At 35.0% G+C, this 23,074-nt stretch overlaps 2 protein-coding genes across 4 annotated transcripts; both read right to left on the bottom strand.

Moving 5' to 3' along the window:
• Positions 1 to 1,564: 1,564 nt before the first annotated feature.
• On the bottom strand, positions 1,565 to 5,465 carry LOC136821267 (uncharacterized). Of its 2 annotated transcripts, XM_067077495.1 has the most exons (4): positions 5,173 to 5,465; positions 4,006 to 4,369; positions 3,559 to 3,812; positions 1,565 to 3,117 (listed from the first exon to the last, which is right to left on the bottom strand). In XM_067077495.1, exons 2-4 carry the CDS (start codon positions 4,076 to 4,078, stop codon positions 2,152 to 2,154), a joined length of 1,293 nt encoding a protein of 430 aa, XP_066933596.1. In that variant the 5' UTR covers positions 4,079 to 4,369; positions 5,173 to 5,465; the 3' UTR covers positions 1,565 to 2,151. The 2 variants fall into 2 exon arrangements, with proteins under 2 accessions (XP_066933596.1, XP_066933597.1); XM_067077496.1 differs by lacking the exon at positions 5,173 to 5,465 and having other exon boundaries at positions 4,006 to 4,382.
• A 14,376-nt stretch (positions 5,466 to 19,841) lies between these two features.
• On the bottom strand, positions 19,842 to 22,678 carry LOC136821205 (uncharacterized). 2 transcript variants are annotated; one of them, XM_067077438.1, is made up of 3 exons: positions 22,115 to 22,678; positions 21,225 to 21,676; positions 19,842 to 21,029 (listed from the first exon to the last, which is right to left on the bottom strand). In XM_067077438.1, the coding sequence occupies exons 1-3, from the start codon at positions 22,242 to 22,244 to the stop codon at positions 19,986 to 19,988; spliced, it is 1,626 nt and encodes a 541-aa protein (XP_066933539.1). In that variant the 5' UTR covers positions 22,245 to 22,678; the 3' UTR covers positions 19,842 to 19,985. The 2 variants fall into 2 exon arrangements, with proteins under 2 accessions (XP_066933539.1, XP_066933540.1); XM_067077439.1 differs by lacking the exon at positions 22,115 to 22,678 and adding an exon at positions 21,797 to 21,864.
• Between the last annotated feature and the right edge of the window lie 396 nt (positions 22,679 to 23,074).

Raw genomic sequence — 23,074 nt, 5'->3', positions numbered from 1 at the left:
ACAAGATGTTACTAGCCAGTACCTTACAATTCTCCTGGTTTTAAGCTATAATATGATGTTGGTTACTGGATTGGAATACTGTTCGGTTTGGTTACTTATTCTGGTCTGTAAATTTTCGAAGTAGGAAAGGAGAAAAGCAAGATGGCGGCTGATTTAATTAAAAAGCAGTAGATTTTCACTTCGTGTCGGAAAACGCCAATCGTGACAAAAGTTTTGTGACAATCTTAAATCTAACTTTATTAAATCATCAATGAAAGATTGTAGCACCATATTATAATGAAATTAAGTGTCATTTAACAAAATTAAGGACATAAAGTGGTACCCCAACAAGTACCCCAATTGGTGCACCAATTGGGGTACCATGCTTTTTAAAATAACCCCCAAAAGAATACAAGAATTGAACTTGACATTTGAATAGAGTTGTATTATTTTACCTCTTTAAAACAATGAAAATAGGAGAAAACCTTCTAAAGTAGCTCTCAGAAATTTCCAGATTTATTTTTGCATTTTTGGATTTCGGGTTAAAGGGCTGTTTCTTTTCAAAGTAAAGAATGAAGTATTAGGAATGAGTCAGCCTTTTTAAGAATTTGTGATTTTAAATAGCTAAAATCCTGTGTTGAAAAGTTTTTTTTTATCTTTTGACTTAGACGAGGCAAATTTAATTTGTTGCTTTAGTGGTCAAGCTATCCAAAAAAGTGGGTTGGACAGTCAGGGAAAAACTAAAACTAAAAATCTTCTAAAAAGGACGCAAAAACTACTAAATCTTGACAAAAATGGGTAATCTTTGGTAATGAAAGAGATGTTTAAAACAAATGTGAAAATAGAAAATAAAAAAAGGCAGAAAATGAACATAAAATTCTCAAAACCTTGGAAAAAATATCCAAATTTTGAAAATTTGGCAGTCTGTTAAGCAATGAAAATAAAAATGTACTAGCAAATTAAATTTTATTTTTATTTTTATTTTTGGAATTTCAGGGTCGGTCAGGCCCATAAAACAACTAATAAAAACAAATTGGTCTCGTCTTATCAGGCTCAAAAGTTAAGTATGTATTTTTTTGTGGTCAGAGTCACAAAATGAAAGACTGCTTTTAAAGTATATTTTATTTTTGTAAAAATATGTTAACTAAATTCTTTATCAACACAATGGTCTTTCTAGTAAGTTATAATAGTTATATATTTCCAAGTATGTTATGGGTTCATGTCGACCATTATTTGAATAAGAAAGAGTAAAGTACAAGTCATACCCGGGAGGGGGCACTCGATCTGAAAACGGCCATACGTTCGGCCCAAAATTTGGAAATTTTCCTCCAAAATTGACCAATTTTGTGCCAATTTTACCAAAAAATTGGCCTTTTATCACAATTTCCTACCCTTACAGTGCACTAGCTGAACTATGAAAAACCTACCCTTAAGGGCCGAACGTCTGGTAGGTCATTTACCTTGAGTGCCCCCCCCCCGGGAAATCATACTAGCTGCAATTATGATACAAATGTTTTTTGTGTTTTTGAAACAGAAACCAAGCAATAAAAAAAGAAATGAAATGATCTTGACGAAAATAATACCTCCAATGCAGAGAGTATTATTGAAACTGATAAGTTAAAGAAAAGTAACATTATAAAAAACATTTCCACAAAACAACAACATAAAGGCTGAACAATGCAGCCTAATTATAAAGTGAAAAACTAAAACCGAATAAATATGATTCTTATGAAATTCATTGAGAAATTGAATATAATTTGTTACCCATTTGTTTTACCCAAGCACAAACAAACACAAAAGAAAAGTATGACTACAAAACTACTTACAAATTAAACAGAGGCCACACAGTGAAACACAAAGCATGCTCTATATCTATCTGAATAAGTCTAGACACCAAGCTGTTGATCTTGATTAATAATGTAAAAATAGTGTCATTTCAATTATATTCATTGTTATTAGACATGTGGTGAAAATTTGAAAAAAAAGGTTTTAAATTGTGGTTTGTCTTAAATGCACCTTGTCAATGGGTTGATTAGTAGAATAGATTATTATAATATAAATATTTGTTATAACATGATTCTAAAAATTATTAAAAGTTTTGTAAATTGTATAAAAAAGGAGAACAAAATAATGAGAACTATTAACCCAAAATGAAGATTTGAAAAGAATTATTCAACTGTCTGACACACCCTCTTCAAGTAGACTGTAAACTCCTTTCTTGCTGGCCTTTAGGATACTTTCAATGGCCCAATCTTTAAATTTTTTAATGTTCAGAGCATAGGGAAATCCAAAAAATTGTAGGTGTTTTTTGTCTTTCTCCTTTTGAAATAGTTTCTTTTCTTTGTACTGCTCAGCCAACTCTAGCACGTCCGCCTTCCAACTGGGAGTGGTATGCCTCCTAGATGGTTCTTTGACAGAAATCTGCTCGTCAAAGTTAGATGCAATACTTCTGAGCATATCATAGCTGCTACCAATTCGAAGAATCGATTTCTCTGTTATTGTTCCCCGAAATAGTTTAATTTCTTCTTTTGTCCACTTGTTGCGGTGCTGCAGCTCTCTTTCAAGCTCCACATTTGAACTTGCATATCCTTTATTGTTGACCACCCTGTTCCAAGTAATTTCATGGGCCAAAGCTGGTGGCAACAGGTCGTTAACTGGAGCCAATAGGTGAAGGTTATATAATGCATATTTAGTTTTGTGTGTGAGTGTAAAATATAAAATTAAATATTTATGGAGACGAATAATCCTTTCCCCGTCTTCACACTTTCTTGCATCCATAAACGATTTAACCATGTATCCGAGTGCAAGGACATTTTTTGTGTAGTTGGGTACACTGTTGGTTTGTTGGTGTGGTCCAAATTCAATTTCCTCTTTCATTTGATATGCAGGCATCAAAAATGTTGTTACCATACCATCGCAATTCTTGTTGTAATTCTCTTTGGTTTGTTCACTGGGAATGATATCGTTATTGTTTGATAAAAAAAGGTCGTAGGCTGCCAGTAAGATTGCTTCAACATACTTCAGATGCATTTCTTCTGAGGCATTGACACATTTCATTGGCTCCTTGGTGACATTTCGTGCATTTAGAAAGTTGCGTGCCGTAGCTGATTTAGTGTCATAGAAAATGCTCCACAGTGCCTATGAAAGAAAAATTTTGCCATGGATTAATCTTTTGATTCTGAGGGACATTCTATAGTGTAATTTTAAAAGGTCTCCATACCAGACCATATTGTGTCCAAACCCTCATTCTCCTTTATGTATAGACCTCAAAAAATAAAAGAACAAACCACTCAGGAATTTTTTACTACGTTAAAGTTGGGGCTGCTTGCTTGGCTGGGGGCTAAAACAAGTAGTTAATCTCAGTTTTAAATCCTAATCTTAATCTAAGAGACTTCACTAGCAAAAAAATAGAGGAAGTAGAAACGCAGAAAGAACTAAATTACTCAAAAACAGACATCTCATTTTTAGTTCTTTGGGTCAACTTGAACTACTTGAGATTGATTGAGACAGACTGTCATACAACAAGAAATAAGCATAATACTCAGCACAGTTGAAAAGAAAATACTATTTTTCTCTCACTTCTAACATGTTTCCTAAGGTATGGAAATCAGCAATGCCTGGCACCAACCCTTCCAGTCCTTTAGTTGCAGTACTCGCATCTTTCTGATGTTCAATTCCATTCAACATCCTTTCATAAGTCAATAAATCACCAATGACAATGATGCTTAACATATTTGACGTGTCATGTCCAGGAACAAACTGATGTATCTCCCTCAATATCTTTGTTATTCCAGAACTGGTGTTCTCATTCAAATCGTGGGCCCCAAAGAAAACTGTAAAATAAAAATAAAATGCATTCTACTTTGTCTTATTCAGCGTTTAATTTCTGTTCTTCATGTCTTTCAAATTTTGTTTTGGATGTATTTTCCTACAGTTTGAAAAACCAAGATTCATTCTTGTTTTGCATTTAAAGTACATAATGGCCTTGGCGAATGGAAATAAAAAACTCTTAGAAAAGATTCTTACTGTTGTTGATACAGCTTCTGTCTCTTTCATATACTTGTGAGTTATAACCTCTGGTGTGAACTTTTTCATCCATTTCAACTCGTCTACATATTCTGCTAAATCCCTAGCCACCAAAACCTTCAGCTCTTCTTTTAGATTTTGCTCGTCCGTTATTTTTGGAATATATTTAGTAAGATTGATATCACTTGCGTTTTGTATTTTGGTCGCTGGTACACCAATCAGCTCTGCAGGGGTATTTACTCTGTTTTGGACGGCAATGATGTGTGTAAGATGTCGATCTACGTTTTTCCTTCCCATTGTCATATGACGTCGTTTACTATTTACATCTAGGTTGTCAAGAACTATGATGAATTTATTCCAAAAGCTAAAAAAGAGTCATTTGTACATACATTACAGTCTAAATCCCAACAATACATTTTATCGTTAAACATATTGGTTGTTGAACAGCAAGCACATAAAACTTGGTGTTATACATTTTGAGGATGTGACTAGAAAATTGCCTGTGTTCTTAGAACCCTTCACTTCTCAGCTGTCCTTTGAAAAGTAATAGGCATTATAATTAAATATTTGGTACAACACTTTCCATGTAAGTCTTTTGTGGAGATCTCTTTAAAGGGACCCCTCGCTTGTTTGTGATCTTTAGGAAATCAAACTATATTGGTCCAAAAACCCCTAACAGCATATTCAAAGAACATAAAACTTACTGCTAGTTCCTGTAGAGATATCGAAAAATTCCTCTGAAAACAGTATGGCGTCTCCGTCTGACTGAAACCAACACAACCGGGGCTCATTGGGAGTTCTGAAGCCGATACCGATTCTCCATAAACCCGCAACTCGACTCCAAGCAAAGGGTTTTTCTTAGGAGAAGAGCGTGGATTCTAGACTGTTCAAACCAGAGCTGGCCTCTACACTCGTACTGTAATTTTCCGGTGCATTTGTGTCGACAACTTGGTGCGACAAGAGCTCGAGAAAATTCGAAGGCCTTCAGAAGCCATTTGAAATTTCTGAAAGTTGAGTGAACATCAAAATTTATAATTTGTAATTATGGAGCGAAGAAAGAGTTTTGCATGCTAATAATTTGGGAAGTTGCTTTTCATATGATTATGAAGTGAGTGTCTTGTTATCATTTTTAAGCGAGGGGTCCCTTTAAAAATTGAATCTATTCACCTTTTAAACGCTTTGAAGAAAATATCCGTTTTGACATGAAATTTAACTTGAGGGTTTGTCACCCACCATTTGTGTTGATTGATTACTGGTCAATTGGTTTGTTGTAGTGCACTATTGTGTGGATGATTGTCGTGGTTCCTCATCGACTGTTGGTGTTGTGCTGGAGAACGAGTAGTCGTGCTCTGATTGAATTTGTTCAATTTGTTTCATCTGAGTTTTTTTTCAGATACAACAGCTGGCTTTCCAACATTTCCATTTCTTTCGCCCATTCAAGCACTGGGAGTTTGTAATCTTCACCTACAAATAAAGAGTTAAAAGTACTTATATAATATATATATGTATACATACTATATATATATCAAAAAAGTTTTTTGCAATTCATTGTTTCTCCACTATTACTTTTCTTCTATCTTCATTTGGATTAGGTTTTTCTTTCACATACCACTATTTAAATTCCCTTTAACTTTTTGCTAAATTACCCTCTGTTTCGGAATGATTAAAAAATAAAAAATACCAAAAAAATCGTAAATACACACAATTAACAAAAATATGCTTAACTTTTTTCGTTTTTATCAGTTTGAGTTATTTATATATCAATACTTTTCTTTTTCTAAAATGACAGATATTACATATCTTCACTATATATATTGTTGTCATCTTGTACAGGCCGCTGGAGTAATGTCGCCTGACTGTCTTAAATGACAGTCAGCCTGTCCCAAGCCAGGATAAAGACAGAGGGACCCAGAGAGGACTAATTACCCTTTCATTGTAACATCGTCTCTCTAAGAGGAAAAAGAATTCGGCCACTCTTTGTTGTTTTTAGGTCTGACAGGAGAAAACATTTTATATTTTCATACTATATATATAGTCTAGAAGTATAAAACCTTCAACTACTCAAAATGGAAACAATAAAGACAAAAACCCACAAAACAAAAAGACAATACAAATACAACAAAAATCCAGAATGAACATTCACAGAAAATCAATCAGGTTGGAGTAGAAAAGGAAAATATGATGACATAGAAATCCGTCAATGTAAAACTAGTGATCTAAAATGACTTTAAGGAAGAAAGTAACTCAATATGAGTTAAGATGGAATGAGGTAACTCAATATGAGTCAAAAAATATTTCAAGGAAACACATTATCTGTTCCTCAGTTTTCGACCTACACAGGATTTCGGCCTTTTACGAAAATATCCTCCTATATGATGGAAATAGGGTTGTGTAGGTAGGCCAAGCAGTATATATATATATAAGCGACCGTAGTACAGTGGTAGAGCATCCGGCTACGGTTCGCAAGGTTGTGGGTTCAACCCCCAACCGGGTCATACCAAAGATTCCCAAAATGGTACTTGATGCCTCTCTGCTTGATGCTCAGCAACTAAGAGAAGGATCAAGGGTAAGTGGAGAAATCCAGGGAGAAAGAGTGGCGCCCTCCCCTACCTTCGGGTAGATAGCTATTGAAAGAGGAGCCTTCGGGTCGCCTCCGACTGCGGTCGCAGACTTACTTACTATACTCCCTTTCCTCAATATCATGCTGCCCATTTGTGCACAAGTATTGTAATTTTTATTCCTGCACTTGGAAAGACTACCCACAGCATTCATAATTCCAGGTACCAAACTCTCTTTCGTTTTTATTTTGTTTCTTCCTATTCTTGGGTTTATTGCGATCTTTTGCACGACTGTGAAGACTGTTGGGGCTTTCATAATCAGCTCATTCTCAAGTCTCTTGTAACTCAGATCTTTCAAGTTTTTGGGGTCAGCACCTTAAAAAAGCGAAGTTTTTTCTTTAGTTCATTGTTTTGTCCTAGACAAAATACTTAAACACCTTAAGGACCTAACAGATGATCTTTGATGCTTCCCTTTTAGCAATCGAGCTATACTAAGGACATTGTACACATACAGGACCATAACAATATGGTGATGTGAAACTCTTTATAACACCTTACTTTTGAAAGGGCTCATCTTGTCTTTGAATATTGAAGAAATTTCGTTCGATATGACTTTCTTTAATTTTTTCAGAAACAGCTGATTCATTTTGGATGATTCCTCTTTTTGCAGGACATGGTACAAGGCTACAATATTTTCATCTCTTATAAATTGTATCAATTGTTCTTTGATGGCAGGTGTCATGACTTTTCCAGGGTTTTTTGTTTTCTATTAATAAAGATGGTTTTTAACATTTAGTAGATACGTCTTAAGCATAAAATGGCATTTTTGTGAAAGGAGTGAGCCTTACTTGGGGATAATTGACAATTGAAAATTGAAAATATTCTAAAAATGGCTTTCTTAGCTTGAGTAGCAAAATTCCATGACGGTTATATTCTTAGCATTATTCTTAATTTTTTGTCCATTTTCATCATGGACATCTTATAAAGTGTATTTTTATTTAAAAAAGCGTGTATTGCATTCTTTCTAGACTTGGTTAGTTCTTCTCAAGGATTTTGCTGTGTTCAAAGTAAAGTCATTAACAATTCTAAATTTTCACTCTCCCTGTAATTAACATTTAATCATTTTTCTTTCAGACAAAGTATAAAAAGATAACATACAATCATGGACAAAAGGTTGTAGACAAATGAAATTTCAGTGAAAAATGATGAGAAATAGAGCAAAATGACTCTTCAATGTGTCTGAAAAAGGAGGGAAGTTAAGAAAAAAACTTTCGAAGTCGTTGCATTGCTTTTGAATTGCTTTTGAGGGAACCACAAGCAAAAAATCAGCGTTTTGATACTGGTGTAAGCTACTGGTGTAAGCCAGTTAATCAAGGCCTTGTAGTTAGACTGCAGTGGGTGACTTTCAAAGACTTTGAATGGGTTTGGAGGTAGAGCCGTAGTAAAGATGTAGTGGTATTTAAAAAAATGAACTTTTGTTTAGTAAATTTTGTTTTACAAAATTTGTTCAAAAAATGGCATTTTGAATAAACTCTTTTGCTGTTTTTTTTTTTTTTTTTGCAGGTGCTGATGCATTATGATTATCCTTGAAATTTCCATCAAAGAAAGCCCTTCAAAAAGGAGACTTATAATGAAAGCTTTTTAGCATCTTGTTGTGGCATGTCAAATTAAATTTGAACGTTCAAAGTCTATTCATTGTTGGATTATACTATATTGTATGTTGAAAGACAGGGTATACATGGACCGGCAGACCATAACTACGTGAGTATAGATCAACTCGAAACAAACACTATATCACATTTTCTATCCCTATTTATCCGATGATTATCTTACTTAGTTTTATTATTTTGCAATTTTGTTAAACTTTACCAAATTTTATTTCTGAGACAATGAAATACTTCTTGAATTACTCTGCTATAATAATAACTGTGATCCTTTAACAAAAAAGAGCATTTTGCTAGTGAACCAGAAAACGTTTTTAGATAATAATTTCACAGTGATGACGTTTAAATAATAAAGATATTCTTATTGAATAGTACAATTTTACAGGGATTTTTTTTTTCATCTTCCTTTGCATCTTATATTTTCTATATCATAAAACTCCACTCTTCTCCTATTTGGAGACTTTAAAAAATTAATTGAAATAATATTAGGCACTTCTTATCAAAGCCGAAAAGGAGCTTTGTAGTAACAAACCTACCGAGGAGCGCATTTTAGTGTCAAGCTAAGATGTTTGAATAAAAGTTTTAAACTGTGTGTCAAAAATTACCCCCAGCCCTTCATGTAATTTATACCAAGAATATATAAGACCATATGGGATAGACTGCTAATTAAGAATGCTTATTTTGTCATTTTAGATTTGATGTCTTGAAATATTTTATGACCGTAACGTTTATTTTTTCAAATGCTTATAAAAAACGTGTAATATTTAATTCTTTATTAATCATTGTAAATTGGGGTCAAGCTGGAGTTTTTACAAGATACTTACAAATCAGAGATGCTTTGAGCATAGAACTTTTTCCTATCGTATACAGTAGAATTGATTCATAAAATACAGAACAGATAGGAGGTAAATAAAAGATAAATATCTCAAGCGTCCACAACACTCTCCAAAACTATCTACACCCCCAAGTCCAAAGGTCCCGAAGTCCCGAGTTGAACTGTGCCAACACTCTCCAAAGTATCTACAACCCCAGGTCCCGAGGTCCCGAAGTCCCGAGTTGAACTGTGCCAACACTCTCCAAAGTATCTACAACCCCAAGTCCCAGGTCCCGAAGTCCCGAGTTGAATTATGCCAACACTGTCCAAACTATCTACAACCCCAGGCCCCAAGGTCCCGAAGTCCTGAGTTGAACTGTGCCAACACTCTACAAAGTATCTACAACCCCAGGTCCCGAGGTCCCGAAGTCCCGAGTAAAACTGTGCCAACACTCTCCAAAGTATCTACAACCCCAGGTTCGAGGTCCCAAAGTCCCGAGTTGAACTGTGCCAACACTCTCCAAAGTATCTACCCCCCCCCCCCAGGTCCCGAGGTCCCGAAGTCCCGAGTTGAACTATAACAACACTCTCCAAAGTATCTACAACCCCAGGTCCCGAGGTCCCAAAAACCCGAGTTGAACTGTGCCAACACTCTCCAAAGTATCTACTCCCCCAAGTCCCGAGGTCCCGAAGTCCCGAGTTGAATTATGCCGACACTGTCCAAACTATCTACACCCCCAGGTCCCGAGGTCCCGAAGTCCCGAGTTGAACTATAACAACACTCTCCAAAGTATCTACAACCCAGGTCCCGAGGTCCCGAAGTCCCGAGTTGAATTATGCCAACACTGTCCAAACTATCTAGAACCCCAGGTCCCGAGGTCCCGAAGTCCCGAGTTGAACTGTGCCAACACTCTCCAAAGTATCTACACCCAGGTCCCGAGGTCCCGAAGTCCCGAGTTGAATTATGCCAACACTGTCCAATCTATCTAGAACCCCAGGTCCCGAGGTCCCGAAGTCCCGAGTTGAACTGTGCCAACACTCTCCAAAGTATCTACACCCCTAGGTCCTGAGGTTACATTCTCAACAGTATCTACAACGCCAGTTCTCGAGGTCCCGAGTTGAATCATTTCAATATTCTCCAAAGTATCTACGATCAGAGGTCATGAAAATTTAAAGCCAAACTTTATCGGCAGTCAGGTGGCTGGCTTACTGATACTGGCTAACTTAACATCCGTAAATTGAGGGCCTACTACTTACCCTCTAAAAAATATTCCTTAGGTCTCTTCAACTTTTATTGCTTTTAATTAGCTCATAAGTGTCACGTTTACAAGGATCCTCTATTTTTATCGACTTTTTTAAACCACCCAAGTTCAACTGTATAATCATACAGGGTGTCTACGGATTTTTTTTCGGGGTTTTCAAGGTTTTCAAGGTTTTTTTGGTCATTTTTAAGTGGTTTTTCAAGGTTTTTTGGCAAAAACTTTGGCACTTTTCAAGGTTTTCTGATACTCAGTTGATATGGCCCTTTACAGGAATTTTTTTTTTCAGAGTGGTAGGTGCTGGAAGAAAAGTAGAGGACAGCAAATAAAATTTANGACCTGGGGTTGTAGATACTTTGGAGAGTGTTGGCACAGTTCAACTCGGGACTTCGGGACCTCGGGACCTGGGGTTGTAGATACTTTGGAGAGTGTTGTGGCTACTTTGTCCTCTTCCTTTCTCTGAAGCCACCCTTCTCTCATTTATTTTTGACAAAACTCTTCGCACCTTTTGTAGGCAACCTTTGCAAAAAACTTTCAGATCCCATGGTTTTATCTGTTCTCCCAAACTCTTCTCACCTTGCATGCTTTGATTTTTTATCCTCATGATAAAGCTTTATTCTGCAATCTTTATTCAATATCTCTTCAACACAAAAAATGCATCGGTTGTCTACTTTATTTGGTGAAAGACTTGCAATCTCTTTTATTTCCCCTTCCTGAGTTCCGTTTATTTTGTCATTTACATTTCTTATAAAAACTCCTCCTCTCATCAAAGATTTTGTACTGAAAAGAATCTTACATCACACGATTTTTCTCTCTTGTATCTTTTTTTAAATGCTTCATAATACATTTTCTTATAAAACTCTATAAAACTTGTCAATTTCCAACGCAGGCATTTACTTCCCCTTAGGAATGTCGATTTCAAAAGAATTCACCTTTGTCAATTTCACATTTTACCATGTCGATTACAAATTCCTTTCATTCTTTTGTTTCTTATAAAAAGTATGTGCGTGGGAAAAAGAAGGAGTGAAAAATCAAAACAAACGCTCCTTCTCAGTGATTGTTTCGATAAATGGTAATCTTCACGATACGATTTAAAATTAATGCAAACCTCTGTGATACTTAGAAGTTTCCATGGATACGAAAAGTTAAGCACCGAAAGCTGGATTCGCCAAACGCTCCTAGTCTACTTCACTGGACTCAGCGTCATCAAAAATCATCAAAAAGCAAAGTTCAGCCAGAAGTAGACTCTAGTCTAATTTCAAATTAGCTGGCAGTTTTTGTGCTCGTTAAAAAGATAATCCGGAGTGGTGTATTATCAAAAAAGAAAAAAAATCAAAAAAAGGAAAAACGAAGATGAAAAAAATGAAGAAAAAAATCAACTTCTTGTAAAATAATGCTATGATCATCATTTGTGTATCAGAAACTCTTCAATCTTAGAACGTTATAAATGCGAAAAAAGATTTAAAAAGCGAGGGGCAAATCATTCGAAAAATGGTGTACGAGATTTAAATTTTAAATTTTAAAAGTTATGTTTCATCATACAAATTAAATAATACACTACTCCGAGTTTCATGCTTACTGCACTTGTCAAATGTACAAATAAAATGAATCTGTTTTGAAATTCTCATTTAAAAAGCTAAAAAATGTTAAAAAGTTGAAATAATTGGTGCGATAAAAAATTGATGTGCGTATAAAAGGGTAATAAAAAGGTAAATAAAAGGAATGTATAAAAATTCTATCATTAGTCCGGTGGGACTGCTTTGAAGTTTTTCAGTAGAAATTTATTTAAATGACGGCATTTTGATACTAATTCCGAACATTTATTAACCAGGTCAAGTTCTGACGTCATAATGTGATATTTCTCTGTCAAGGACGGGCGTGGTCAATTATTTCCCAGTTCAATTTAGGAGAGATATCCTTCAATTGGAAGTCCCGCACGTAGTTCGAAAGTTCGGTTGATTTCTTCTTGTCTTCATTCCTGAACGTATGTTTGTGGCCATACCAACGTTGTTTGAAAGAATTGGCAGTTAAACCAATGTAGTGTTTGCCTTCCTCTGTATCGACTTTTTTGACGTTACACTTGTAGATAACTTCTTTTTCTAAAACAATTCCCGTTCAATGGACACTCATTCTACTTTCTGCAGTTGCACAATTTTTCGTTTTCATTATTTGTTTCTATTTGGTGGTTTAGAACTTTCTTATTATGTGTTGATATAATTCTCGAAACATTTGGAAGGCAGCTATAAGAACTAACTTTCAGGTTGTTACGATTAAAGATCTTGTGAAGACAGTGGTTCTTCGGGAAGTTTTTGTCTACAATACTCAGAAACCTTTTTGCTACATTTGTTTTTAGGTTGGTGCTGAACGGGGGGTTGAAGCTACGACGGGGCGGAATTATGCGAATTGGTCTGCCTATTTATACTCTACCGTCTGAGCGACAAGTATGGTATCGAGATATCTGGTCTATACCGTGATGATGGTCTTTCTTGTTTCGAAGTAATCAATGGTCACGACGCCGATAAAATCAGGAAAGATTTAATATAGCTCTTTAGAGAAGAATTTGATCTCAAAATTACAATAGACACAAACTTGACAACCGTTAATTTTCTTGATATCACTTTAAATCTGCTAGACGGGACATACAAAACGCATAATAAACTAAACAGTAATCCCGTTTACGTACATGCGAAATCGAATCATCCACCCAACATCATAAAACGCATACCAACAATGATCTCTGAAAGGATAAGCAAAATTTCGTCAAACAAGGAGATTTTCGACCGAGCATCCCAAATGTATAACGATGCACTTCAGTTAAGTGGCTACAAAGAAAAATCAACTCACAAAACGCCGAACACAAAACAAACGAAAACCAGACCTAGAAAAATTATATAGTTCAACCCCCCGTTCAGTCAGCACCAACGTAAAAACAAATGTAGCAAAAAGGTTTCTGCGTATTGTAGACAAAAAATTCCCGAAGAACCACTGTCTTCACAAGATCTTTAATCGTAACAACCTGAAAGTTAGTTATAGCTACCTTCCAAATGTTTCGAGAATTATATCAGCACACAATAGGAAAGTTTTAAATCAGCAAGTAGATACAAATAATGAAAACGAAAAATTGTGCAACTGCAGAAAGAAGAATGAGTGTCCATTGAACGGAAATTGTCTAGAAAAAGAAGTTATCTACAAGTGTAGCGTCAAAAAAGTCGATACAGAGGAAGGCAAACACTACATTGGTTTAACTGCCAATTCTTTCAAACAACGTTGGTATGGCCACAAACATACGTTCAGGAATGAAGACAAGAAGAAATCAACCGAACTTTCGAACTACGTGTGGGATCTCCAATTGAAGGATATCTCTCCTAAATTGAACTGGGAAATAATTGACCACGCCCGTCCTTATGTAAATGGCTCAAAACGATGTAATTTGTGCCTGACAGAGAAATATCACATTATGACGTCAGAACTTGACCTGATTAATAAACATTCGGAATCAGTATCAAAATGCCGTCATTTAAATAAATTTCTACTGAAAAACTTCAAAGCAGTCCCACCGGACTAATGATAGAATTTTTATACATTCCTTTTATTTACCTTTTTATTACCCTTTTATACGCACATCAATTTTTTATCGCACCAATTATTTCAACTTTTTAACATTTTTTAGCTTTTTAAATGAGAATTTCAAAACAGATTCATTTTATTTGTACATTTGACAAGTGCAGTAAGCATGAAACTCGGAGTAGTGTATAGCCTGGATATCCAGACCGTAAACTATTTCACCGTCTAGTTTTTTATAATCTTGTCTCAGGTTTACGGTCTGGTCCAAGTAACTCGTCTGGCAGGGATATCTGTCCCTGCATATGCGAGTGTCTCTAATTGGTCAGTACGCGCCCAGTCACTGAGCAGAATTTTCGCGGGCTTTTCGATATTTCTCGATGCGCGCGCATAATTTATGGAAAAAGCTGACATGGCAAAAAAACATAAACAAATGAAAATGAAAACACAGGTTCATTTCGAAACAAAATGGCTGATGGAAAGGAGCCTTTATGAATGTGGCTGACGTTTGGATGTGGTTTGAATTAGTTTTGAAAGGCTTTTGAGTTTATAAAAGAGGTTTTATGGTAAGTAATTATGTGTGTCTGTCTGGGTTTCCAAAGTTTTGAGACTCTGTCAACAAGGGTTCACTCACAGACTGTGTCATTCAAAACTGTATCAGACTTTTTTAGTTGCACCAGACTCTATAATTTTAGAAACTTTGTATGTTGAGGTAAGAGTGTTTTTTTCTGAAATTTTGAGTCTGGATACCCAGGCTAAGTAGTGTACTATTTACTTTGTTTATGATAAAAGACAACTTTTAAAATTTAAATTGGCTCTGATTTCATTGAGCACCCTGCTGCATCAATCACAAACAAATCTGTGTACGAGATTTACGATTTATTTTTGATTTATGATTTCTTTTTGATTAATGATTTATTTCTGATTTATTTTTGATTTATGATTCATTTCTGATTTATTTTTGATTTATGATTTATTTTTGATTTATAAAGTTGTGTAGGGACGAGATTTATTTTAGTGATTTGCCCCTCGTTAAAAACTAGTCATTCATTTAAAAAATATAGCTTAAAACTTTGCCCGGGTTGACTTAAAAAAGGGCTCTTTTCTGTTGTTTTTTAATGATTTTTAAAGTCAATCATTGATAAACTTTGGACTATATCTTTCGATGGAATAAATTTCTTTGAAAAACTTTTTTCATAATAATGATGTTCTAAGATCAAAGAATCACTCGTGTGAAAATGATAACTATAGCACAATTATTGGAAAAGTTGTTTTTCTTCTTCTTCATTTTCTTATATCTTTTTTGAGTTTTTTCTCTATATAGCAATATTCCAGTCCTGTTCGCGTCTTTTCAATGAGCACGAAATCTCTACTTAATTCAAATTATATCAAAAGTTATTGAGGTTTGGAAAAACACTGCCGGCTAATATAAAACGGACTTTAATTCTGTTGTTATAAGCTTCCAGGGATACAGAAACTAGTGAGAGGAGTTCCAACAGGTACAACAATTGAGTAGTCCATGGATGGGCTCCATGTTTTTCACTGACAATGCGAGAAAAATAGAAAAGATGCTGAATAAGTGAAATGACTAAAGAGGGTTATTGTGTGACTGAGGAAAATTCACATTTTCACACTTCTCAACTGTTTTGAAGATTTGGGAATTAACTCAAATGATACAAAACCTAAAACATCTACAACGTGACATTAGTGAAGAAACCACGCCCACCTTTTCTCGAAAGTAAAATGTGGTGTAGTTTCTGCGTGAACAAGAGAATTTCCCAAAATGGTGATAAAAAAACTCGATGTGGCATAACCTCGGAGAGCTCTCAAAACACAGACCTCAAACCAACGTCTGGATTAGGGAAATTCCCGAAATCGTTATTCAAAAAGACGAAAAAAGAACCTTGAGGTTGCTTTATCCACTTGTACCATAAATAAATAACAAAAACAGAGAATCAGAAAACAGCTTTTTTCATAGAGGTTTCCAAGGCGAAAATTAAACCTCACGAAATATTCAAAATCAGGATTTTGGCCAAAACCCCTAGGAAGAGGAAGGAAATTGGCAGAATAATAAGTGTGCCCACTTCGCGAAAAAAAGTCCACGCGAGAATTTATCCACTTAAGGGCCCGGGGGGGAGGCACTTGATTTTGAAACGACTGTACCTTCGGCCAAAAATCAGGTCTCTAAAATCGGACCCTTTCAGTGCAGGAAAAATTTGGCTGAAAATCGACCCTTATAGTGCAATTTTTCGAGATTTTTTGCCCTTTTCAGGAATTTCTCAAATTCTACCTCAAAATTTGTTATTTTCTCAAATTTTACACCCTTACAATGCACTTTTTCCCACTTGCTCACAAATCAACCCTTACAGTGCACTTTCCAAAGTCCAAAAAACCTACCCTTAAGGGCCGCACGTCCGGTAGGTCACTTACCTGGAGTGCCTCCCCCCCCCCCGGCTTAAGGGTAATAACTTTGGAGAGCTGTCGAAACTTGATCACTTAATCGAAATTTCCATCACTTTCACTAATAGGCTTTTAATCATTTTGTAGACTTCTAAACTACAATCATGGTCGTAATATTTGAGAAAAAAGGGAAATTCCTACGAAATCTTATAATCACAAACGATTTGGAAGCACTCTTAATTGGGTTGAAAATATATAGTTTTAACTCTTAGTTTTAACGCTAGACTTAAGCTTAGGATCTAAGGATCCAAAAGTTCAAGAATGGTCCTATAGGGCTCTGAATATAGCCTGGAAGTCTATAAACCCCTACCGAACTGAAATACTCGAATAAATTTATCAATTAGCCCAAAAGCGACTTTCTCCTAATTTCAAAAAACGAGGAAATAAGCTAAATTCTCAATAGATTTTGACCACGATTGTAGATACTATAGCGATCTTACCCAACAACAGAAAATATCCCAAAAGTAAATGGTTTAATTTTCACATTTGAGATTATAATACATATAATTTAATAATTATTTTTCGCAAATTATCTGCAAAAACATAAAGCTATTGTAGTATAAAAGACAATGAAAAAACTATTTACAAAATTAAAAACGTTTTATCCCCTCCAAAAATTATTTAAAAAACATAATCACTTTAAAGAATTGCTTGTTTCAGAAGTGAATTTAGGCTTCCATCACATCACCATGTAATAAAAACCGATAAAATTTAGGAGGGATCGAGTGGGAAATATCTTTGCTTAAGGTATGAAGCTTGTTGAACAGTGATTGTCTTTCATGAGAATATAAAGAGCAATGCAAAAATAAAGTGTTGACCGACAACCACAGAAAGGGTCTAAAGTATCACGAAAACCGTGCCTAAACTTGTGCCCATTGAGATGACTGAATCCAACACGAAACCAATTTAGGAGGACAACACCTTGATTATCAGGGAAATCAAAAACATGACACTGGTTGGGTCTCAAGAATTTATAAATAGCTTTCTTAAAGGTTGTAATGGAAGGTGGATTTCTTATATCATTGTACAGGATATTCCACTGAGATATGCAGTAGGGGAAGAAAGTGTTTCGGGGGCGCTCATGTATTTCTCAGTTGTTAAATCCATAACACTCGCTTGACATCTATAATGGCCAACAAGATTAATAATATAAAGCGCAAACTTAGACTGAAGAAAAAAAGGTATTGATAAGGTGAACAACAACAAAAAAACAATGATTTGACAAAAACACAAAGCAACAAGAAAATACTCATGTTTAGAATGTTATTTCTGAAGGAATCAAGACTTTGTTAAAAAAACTTGTATTCGTTCGTCTTCAAACGTGCAACACAGTGACAGTTTATATCTGCAAAGACGAAACTCGCAGGGACAACTTGTCGACCTACCCAAGTACTTAATCTTGGTATTAAAGTTATTAGAGATTATCTCCTTCCCATAGTTTCTAGAGGGATCGAGACCCCTTTTAGGTAGAAGAAAGACACCTCTGAAGTTGTAGTTTAAGAAAGTTAGGAAAACTGAAAATCCAATTGAAATATTAGACCTACAGAAGAAATTTTTCCTTGAGATGAAAATTTCGTTTTCTCCTCCGAAAAATTTCAATCAGAGAAGAATTCAGTATTTTTTTTCTGAAAGAGCAATGTTCAGTCAAGTCCAATAAATAGCCTCATCCATGTGGTTTTTGTACGGCTTCTACGAGTTTTATCGACTCACTACTACAGAGGTATTTAAAACCAAGTTAAATACAGTTTGAATTTTTTTCCCTTTTGGTTTTTCTCCCGGGGGGTACTAGGGCTGCGAGCTGACGGGGGGGGAGGGGGGTGCCGCCCGACTTTCGAACTTTGGCTCGGGTGAAACAAAGCATGTCCCAAATATATTTCGCGTGACGCGCACCGCTTCCAATTATACCTTAACGTTCATATATAGCTCAAAAGAATCATATCAACGAGCGGATTTCGAAAAGTGCTGGGTCAAAAATTTGCATCAAGCCAATCTCAAGATATCGGTCAAAAATTGATTTTGACGTTATAAAATACATCGAAAAAACACGTCATAAGTAAGATTCAAATGAGGTCATTAATGAAAAACAGCGATAACTTCAATTTTATTAATGCAATTAACACCAAATTTTGACTGGAGTTGTAAATTAATGACTCTGAAATATTTGATCGAAAATTTTCAGAAAATTTGAATGACGTTATTTGTTGTCGAGAAAAATTAAAATACGTCAAAAAATACTGATGGCATCATGAATTTTCAAAATTTTTAGCATGAAATATTTTAGAATCGTTAATTTACATCTCCAGTCAAAATTTTGCTTTGATTGTAGTAAGTTAATCGGAATTATCGCCTTTTTTCAATGATGACATCATTTAAATTGTCTTTTTGACGTGTTTTTTCGATGTATTTTATAACGTCAAAATCAGTTTTTGGCCGATATCTTGAGATTGGCTCGATGTAAATTTTTGACCCAGCACTTTTCGAAATCCTCTTGTTGATACGATTGTTTTGAGCCATATATGAAAGTTAATGAATAATGGGAAGCGATGTGCGTCACGCAAAATATATTTGGGACATGCCTTGTTCACCCGCTGACCGGGACTAAAAAGGAGAAAACAATGGAAAATTTTTGCAATTTTACGACCCTTAGTGGGACAAATTTGACCAAATATGACCAAATTTTGATCTTTCTGTGGGTAAAAAGTTGAAATTTTCCTATTTCTCCCACCCTTAGTGGGACTGAAATTTGATTTTCTGATTTTTCCGACCCTTAGCGGGACTTTGGAAATCCAAAAAGGTACCCTTAAGGTCGGCATATACCGTACGCTCCATTTGCCACCCCCCCCCCCGAGTGTAAAACCAAGTTAAAATCTTTTTTTCCATATGGTGTGGTCAAATTGATAAGAAACACATCTTTATTTCACCAGTTTATTAAAAGCTTTTATAGGTAAGACTGTTTATTTCAAATGCAAAGGAAGAAATTTTGGCGGGAATTTAATTTGGTGGATGGCCGAAAACGATTTTTCAGACGGAATTTATTTTGGTGGATGGCCGAGAAAATCAAATTTGGCGGGAATTTAATTTGGCGGTTGCTGGATATTTAGGGTAAAAAATGATAGCAAAATCGTTGAAAACCCAACTTTTGAGCCTAAAATAGGACGAAATTTGGCGGTACGTTATATAAATTAAATTTGGCGTACGGCGGAAAATATAAATTTTGATGGGAACTTAATTTGGTGGATTTTGGCCAAAACCGCCAAATCCACCAAATTTTCTTTCCGCCAAGGGAAGTTATAGTAATGATCATCGCTTCAATCAATGCCAGTTTTTTTATTTCTCATTTTCTGAGGGGATTTTTTATCTTCACATACCAATTTTGCTTTGAATCTGAATTAGTAAAGATTTGGTATAAACCCTAGATTAACTAAATTTCTCTCAAAATAAGAAAAAAATAAGAACAATTTGAGGCTCAAGGGGGGCTCAAGGTGCCAAGAAAATAAGAACCACCCGATTTCTTTTGAAAAAGTATTTTAATTCAAAATATAATATGAATTCATCTTTACTTTTAATATTTACAAATCTTTTTGGTGTCAGAAAATCCTTACCATATGACCAACTATGTACAAACTATATTATAAAAAGGTTTTTAAAAAATATCATAATCATATCAATTATTGTATAAGTTCATTGACTCCGATATAAAACTCAAGTCGATAGAGGATAAAGAGTTTTGATTAAGGTTGATGCCTGTCCCACATGTTGTAGGGGTATCTACTGAAGAAAAGGGGTTGAAAATGGACGGAGTTGTGAGGTTGGAGTTATCCAATCCGAAGGAGGGTAATGCACAACTGCTCATGTAGTCTAGACTTGAGATCTGGGTAGATAGATCAGGTATAGTGGGTTGTTGTTGTTGTTGTAAAAATGTTGATTCCATTTCTGAACGTTGTTGTTGCTGTTGACTTAAAAATGTTGATTCCATTGTAGGTTGTTGTTGCTCCTGTTGTTGTTGACGCATTTGTTGCATATAACCCGAAGTTGTTGATGGTTGTCTTAAAAATGTTGATTCCATTACAGGTTCCTGTTGTTGTTGTTGTCGCATATGTTGCATATAACTCGATGTTGTTGTTGATAATTGTTGTTGATTGTCGGGTACATTTTGTTGATAGGTTTGTTGGTAGAAACTAATGTATCGTGATTGAGGTTGTGATTCTTGGTAAAAAGTGTACGAGTTTTGGTCAATGCAACTAGTGCTTGGACTCGTATTGTTCATTATCATTTGATCTGAAGCTTGCATTTCTTCGACTAAGTCTTGCACTCGAATATCGGGTACATCTCTGGTCAAATCACCAGAAGTAAGATATTCAGCAATGTTTAAATCCATTGTAGAGACATCTTCCATTTCAAAATCTTCTGGTAATTCACTTGTATGTGAGCTTGTCTCATCAGAGCTGAAAGATGTTCTAGATTCTGGTCGTGGTAATTCCAAGAACTGTGGTGTAGAGTCTGTTTTGGAAATTGATTTTTTAGTAATGTTTGTTGAACCGTTTGTAGCTTTTTGTTGTTTTTTGGCTTCATTAGCTTTATTATTACTGATTACTTCTTGTTTTACCTTTGCATTAAATTTAACTTTGTTTTTTGTGGCGTTTTCCTCCATAACATATTTAACCTTGGCACATCGTAAGAATTGGTAGCAATATCGTTTCTTGTGGACCTGGTGAAAAGAGAAGAAATATGGTTTAGTTTAATTTCATCAATGGTATTGATAATATACTGCGAACGCTAGAAAATTGAAATCGGTTGTTTTCTCTGCATTACAAGTTGTGAAAACAATGGCTATTTGATTAGTCTTTGGATTTTTTTAATTTATCCTCATAAAAGATAATATAGATTATCGTTCAATTCTTACCTTTTGGAGAACTCCTTTCTTGTAGTGGTATCTCAAAGCTCTGGAGAACTTAGCATAGGTCATATTCTCACGACCATGCATATTACCCCACATGACAGCCAAACGCTTTGCATCATGGATCTTAAACTCCAGTGTTTCTTTATTGGTCCAGCTGATGATATTCTCGGTGCCTTCAATTCCTAACAACTCCAGTAGGAAGTACCATAAATATAGGCGACATAATTTGTCATTTTTTTCATTTTTGAGATCCTCAGTTTCCAAATCTTCTGTTGAATTTTTGATGGCTGTGATATCTTGTTTATGGTCTTCACTCGTGTCATCTGCTACTGGGTCGACTTTAAGTGTTGCCAAAGCTAGCATAGATGAAGGCTCTGGTTGTGTTGGCTGATTAATTTCGCATTCTGTTTTGATTTCTGTCTTGATTTCTGGGAAATTCAATGCATCATCGAATCCTATGAAAAAAATAGTTGAATAATAAATATAAGTTATGATATTCTTCGTAAACTAAGTATTGAAAGTATTGAAGCATTATTTTATAAGTAGACAAAAACAAAACACAACGAAGTAAATACCTTTCATGGCTCGTCTAGAAACACAAAGCAGAAGCTTTGAGAAAAATTACTGACCATTTTGAAAGGTCATTTATTATAAAAAGCAGTATTCAACACAATTACAACAATAGGAAAGCAATCATTTAAAGCGGCATTTTTAGTTTGATTATAAAACAATTCAAAATCACTGTTACACGACAAATGCGCCATTATGGCTTTAAGACTTCTCGTGACAATCTCTTTTTTTATAAACACTACATATGGTTTATAAGCATATACAATTGGTCTCCATTACAAGACGCCAAGTGTTACCGATTCAACCAAATAAAATGAATTTACCTTCAATTTCAGGATCGTAAGGTTTCACCATATCTTCAAAGCAACAAATTTGATCAAAAGCTGATGAAGTTGTTGATTGATTTGACATAAAGCTATATTGAATAGTATTAAACATCATGGTTTTGGTCATAAGGAAAATGTTCACCGAAACACACAAATTGATAAGGTTTAATTTATATTCGTCGTATTCGTTAGTATAAGTACTGATAATTATAACTCGGCATCTACTTTTCGTTGTTCGTTGCTCATTAGACAATGACTAGAAGTCAACTGATGGATCACGAAGCATTCATTCAACCTTTTATAGAAATGCTGACGACAATTAACTAATCTAGACATGAATTACTTCTTGCTTCACTTAATCAATACCATTTAAAAAAAATTTTTTTGTTATGTCAATATATCAATTGTCGTTTTTTTTTGTGCTAAATTAATGAACATTCTTTCCTTTAGATAAATACTTTCGCTTTCGTATCAGAAACATCGTAACACTATAAGCTAGCTACGTCTATCTGCTGATATTCCTTCTCTCTTGCTAACACGCTTGTATGTGAACTGTCATACAAAGATAACACAATACACGATCATATAATACAAACATAAAAAGAAATCATAAAACCTTTTGTACTAAATAAACAAACAAACGTAGGATAAACTGCGTTTTTGATATTTTTTTGTTTGTCCTAACTGGTTTTGCAAGATCTGACAATGTCCCACTTGACAATCTAACTCTTTCATCTGACGTTTTACTGTTATGCTTACAGCCCACGAGACTTTATAAGGATCTGTGCTTTTAAACAAAATAAAAACAATGATATTTGCGGTTCTCCGTTAGCGAAAAGAGACTAGACCCAAGTATTTTAGCAAACTAAAATATTGTGGACTAAAAACCGTTTTCATAAGCATGGGGTAAATTTAGTTAGCCTCATTTTATTCTTTTTTTATAAGAACAATGTAAGA

Source organism: Clytia hemisphaerica, unplaced genomic scaffold, assembly GCF_902728285.1.
Source record: "Clytia hemisphaerica strain Z4C2 unplaced genomic scaffold, Clytia hemisphaerica genome assembly, whole genome shotgun sequence".
Classification (NCBI taxonomy): domain Eukaryota; kingdom Metazoa; phylum Cnidaria; class Hydrozoa; order Leptothecata; family Clytiidae; genus Clytia; species Clytia hemisphaerica.
This window is presented reverse-complemented; position numbering and strand designations above follow the sequence as displayed.

Excerpts from the sequence above, each read along its gene's own strand:
- LOC136821205 (XM_067077438.1), bottom strand. The coding sequence starts at position 22,244 with ATGACCAAAACCATGATGTTTAATACTATTCAATATAGCTTTATGTCA. Across the intron at positions 21,677-22,114 it reads TTACGATCCTGAAATTGAAG|GATTCGATGATGCATTGAAT; the intron begins GTAAATTCATTT and ends TTTTTTTCATAG. Across the intron at positions 21,030-21,224 it reads AGAAAGGAGTTCTCCAAAAG|GTCCACAAGAAACGATATTG; the intron begins GTAAGAATTGAA and ends TCTTTTCACCAG.
- LOC136821267 (XM_067077495.1), bottom strand. The coding sequence starts at position 4,078 with ATGGATGAAAAAGTTCACACCAGAGGTTATAACTCACAAGTATATGAA. Across the intron at positions 3,813-4,005 it reads CAGAAGCTGTATCAACAACA|TTTTCTTTGGGGCCCACGAT; the intron begins GTAAGAATCTTT and ends TTTATTTTACAG. Across the intron at positions 3,118-3,558 it reads CCTTAGGAAACATGTTAGAA|GCACTGTGGAGCATTTTCTA; the intron begins GTGAGAGAAAAA and ends TTTCTTTCATAG.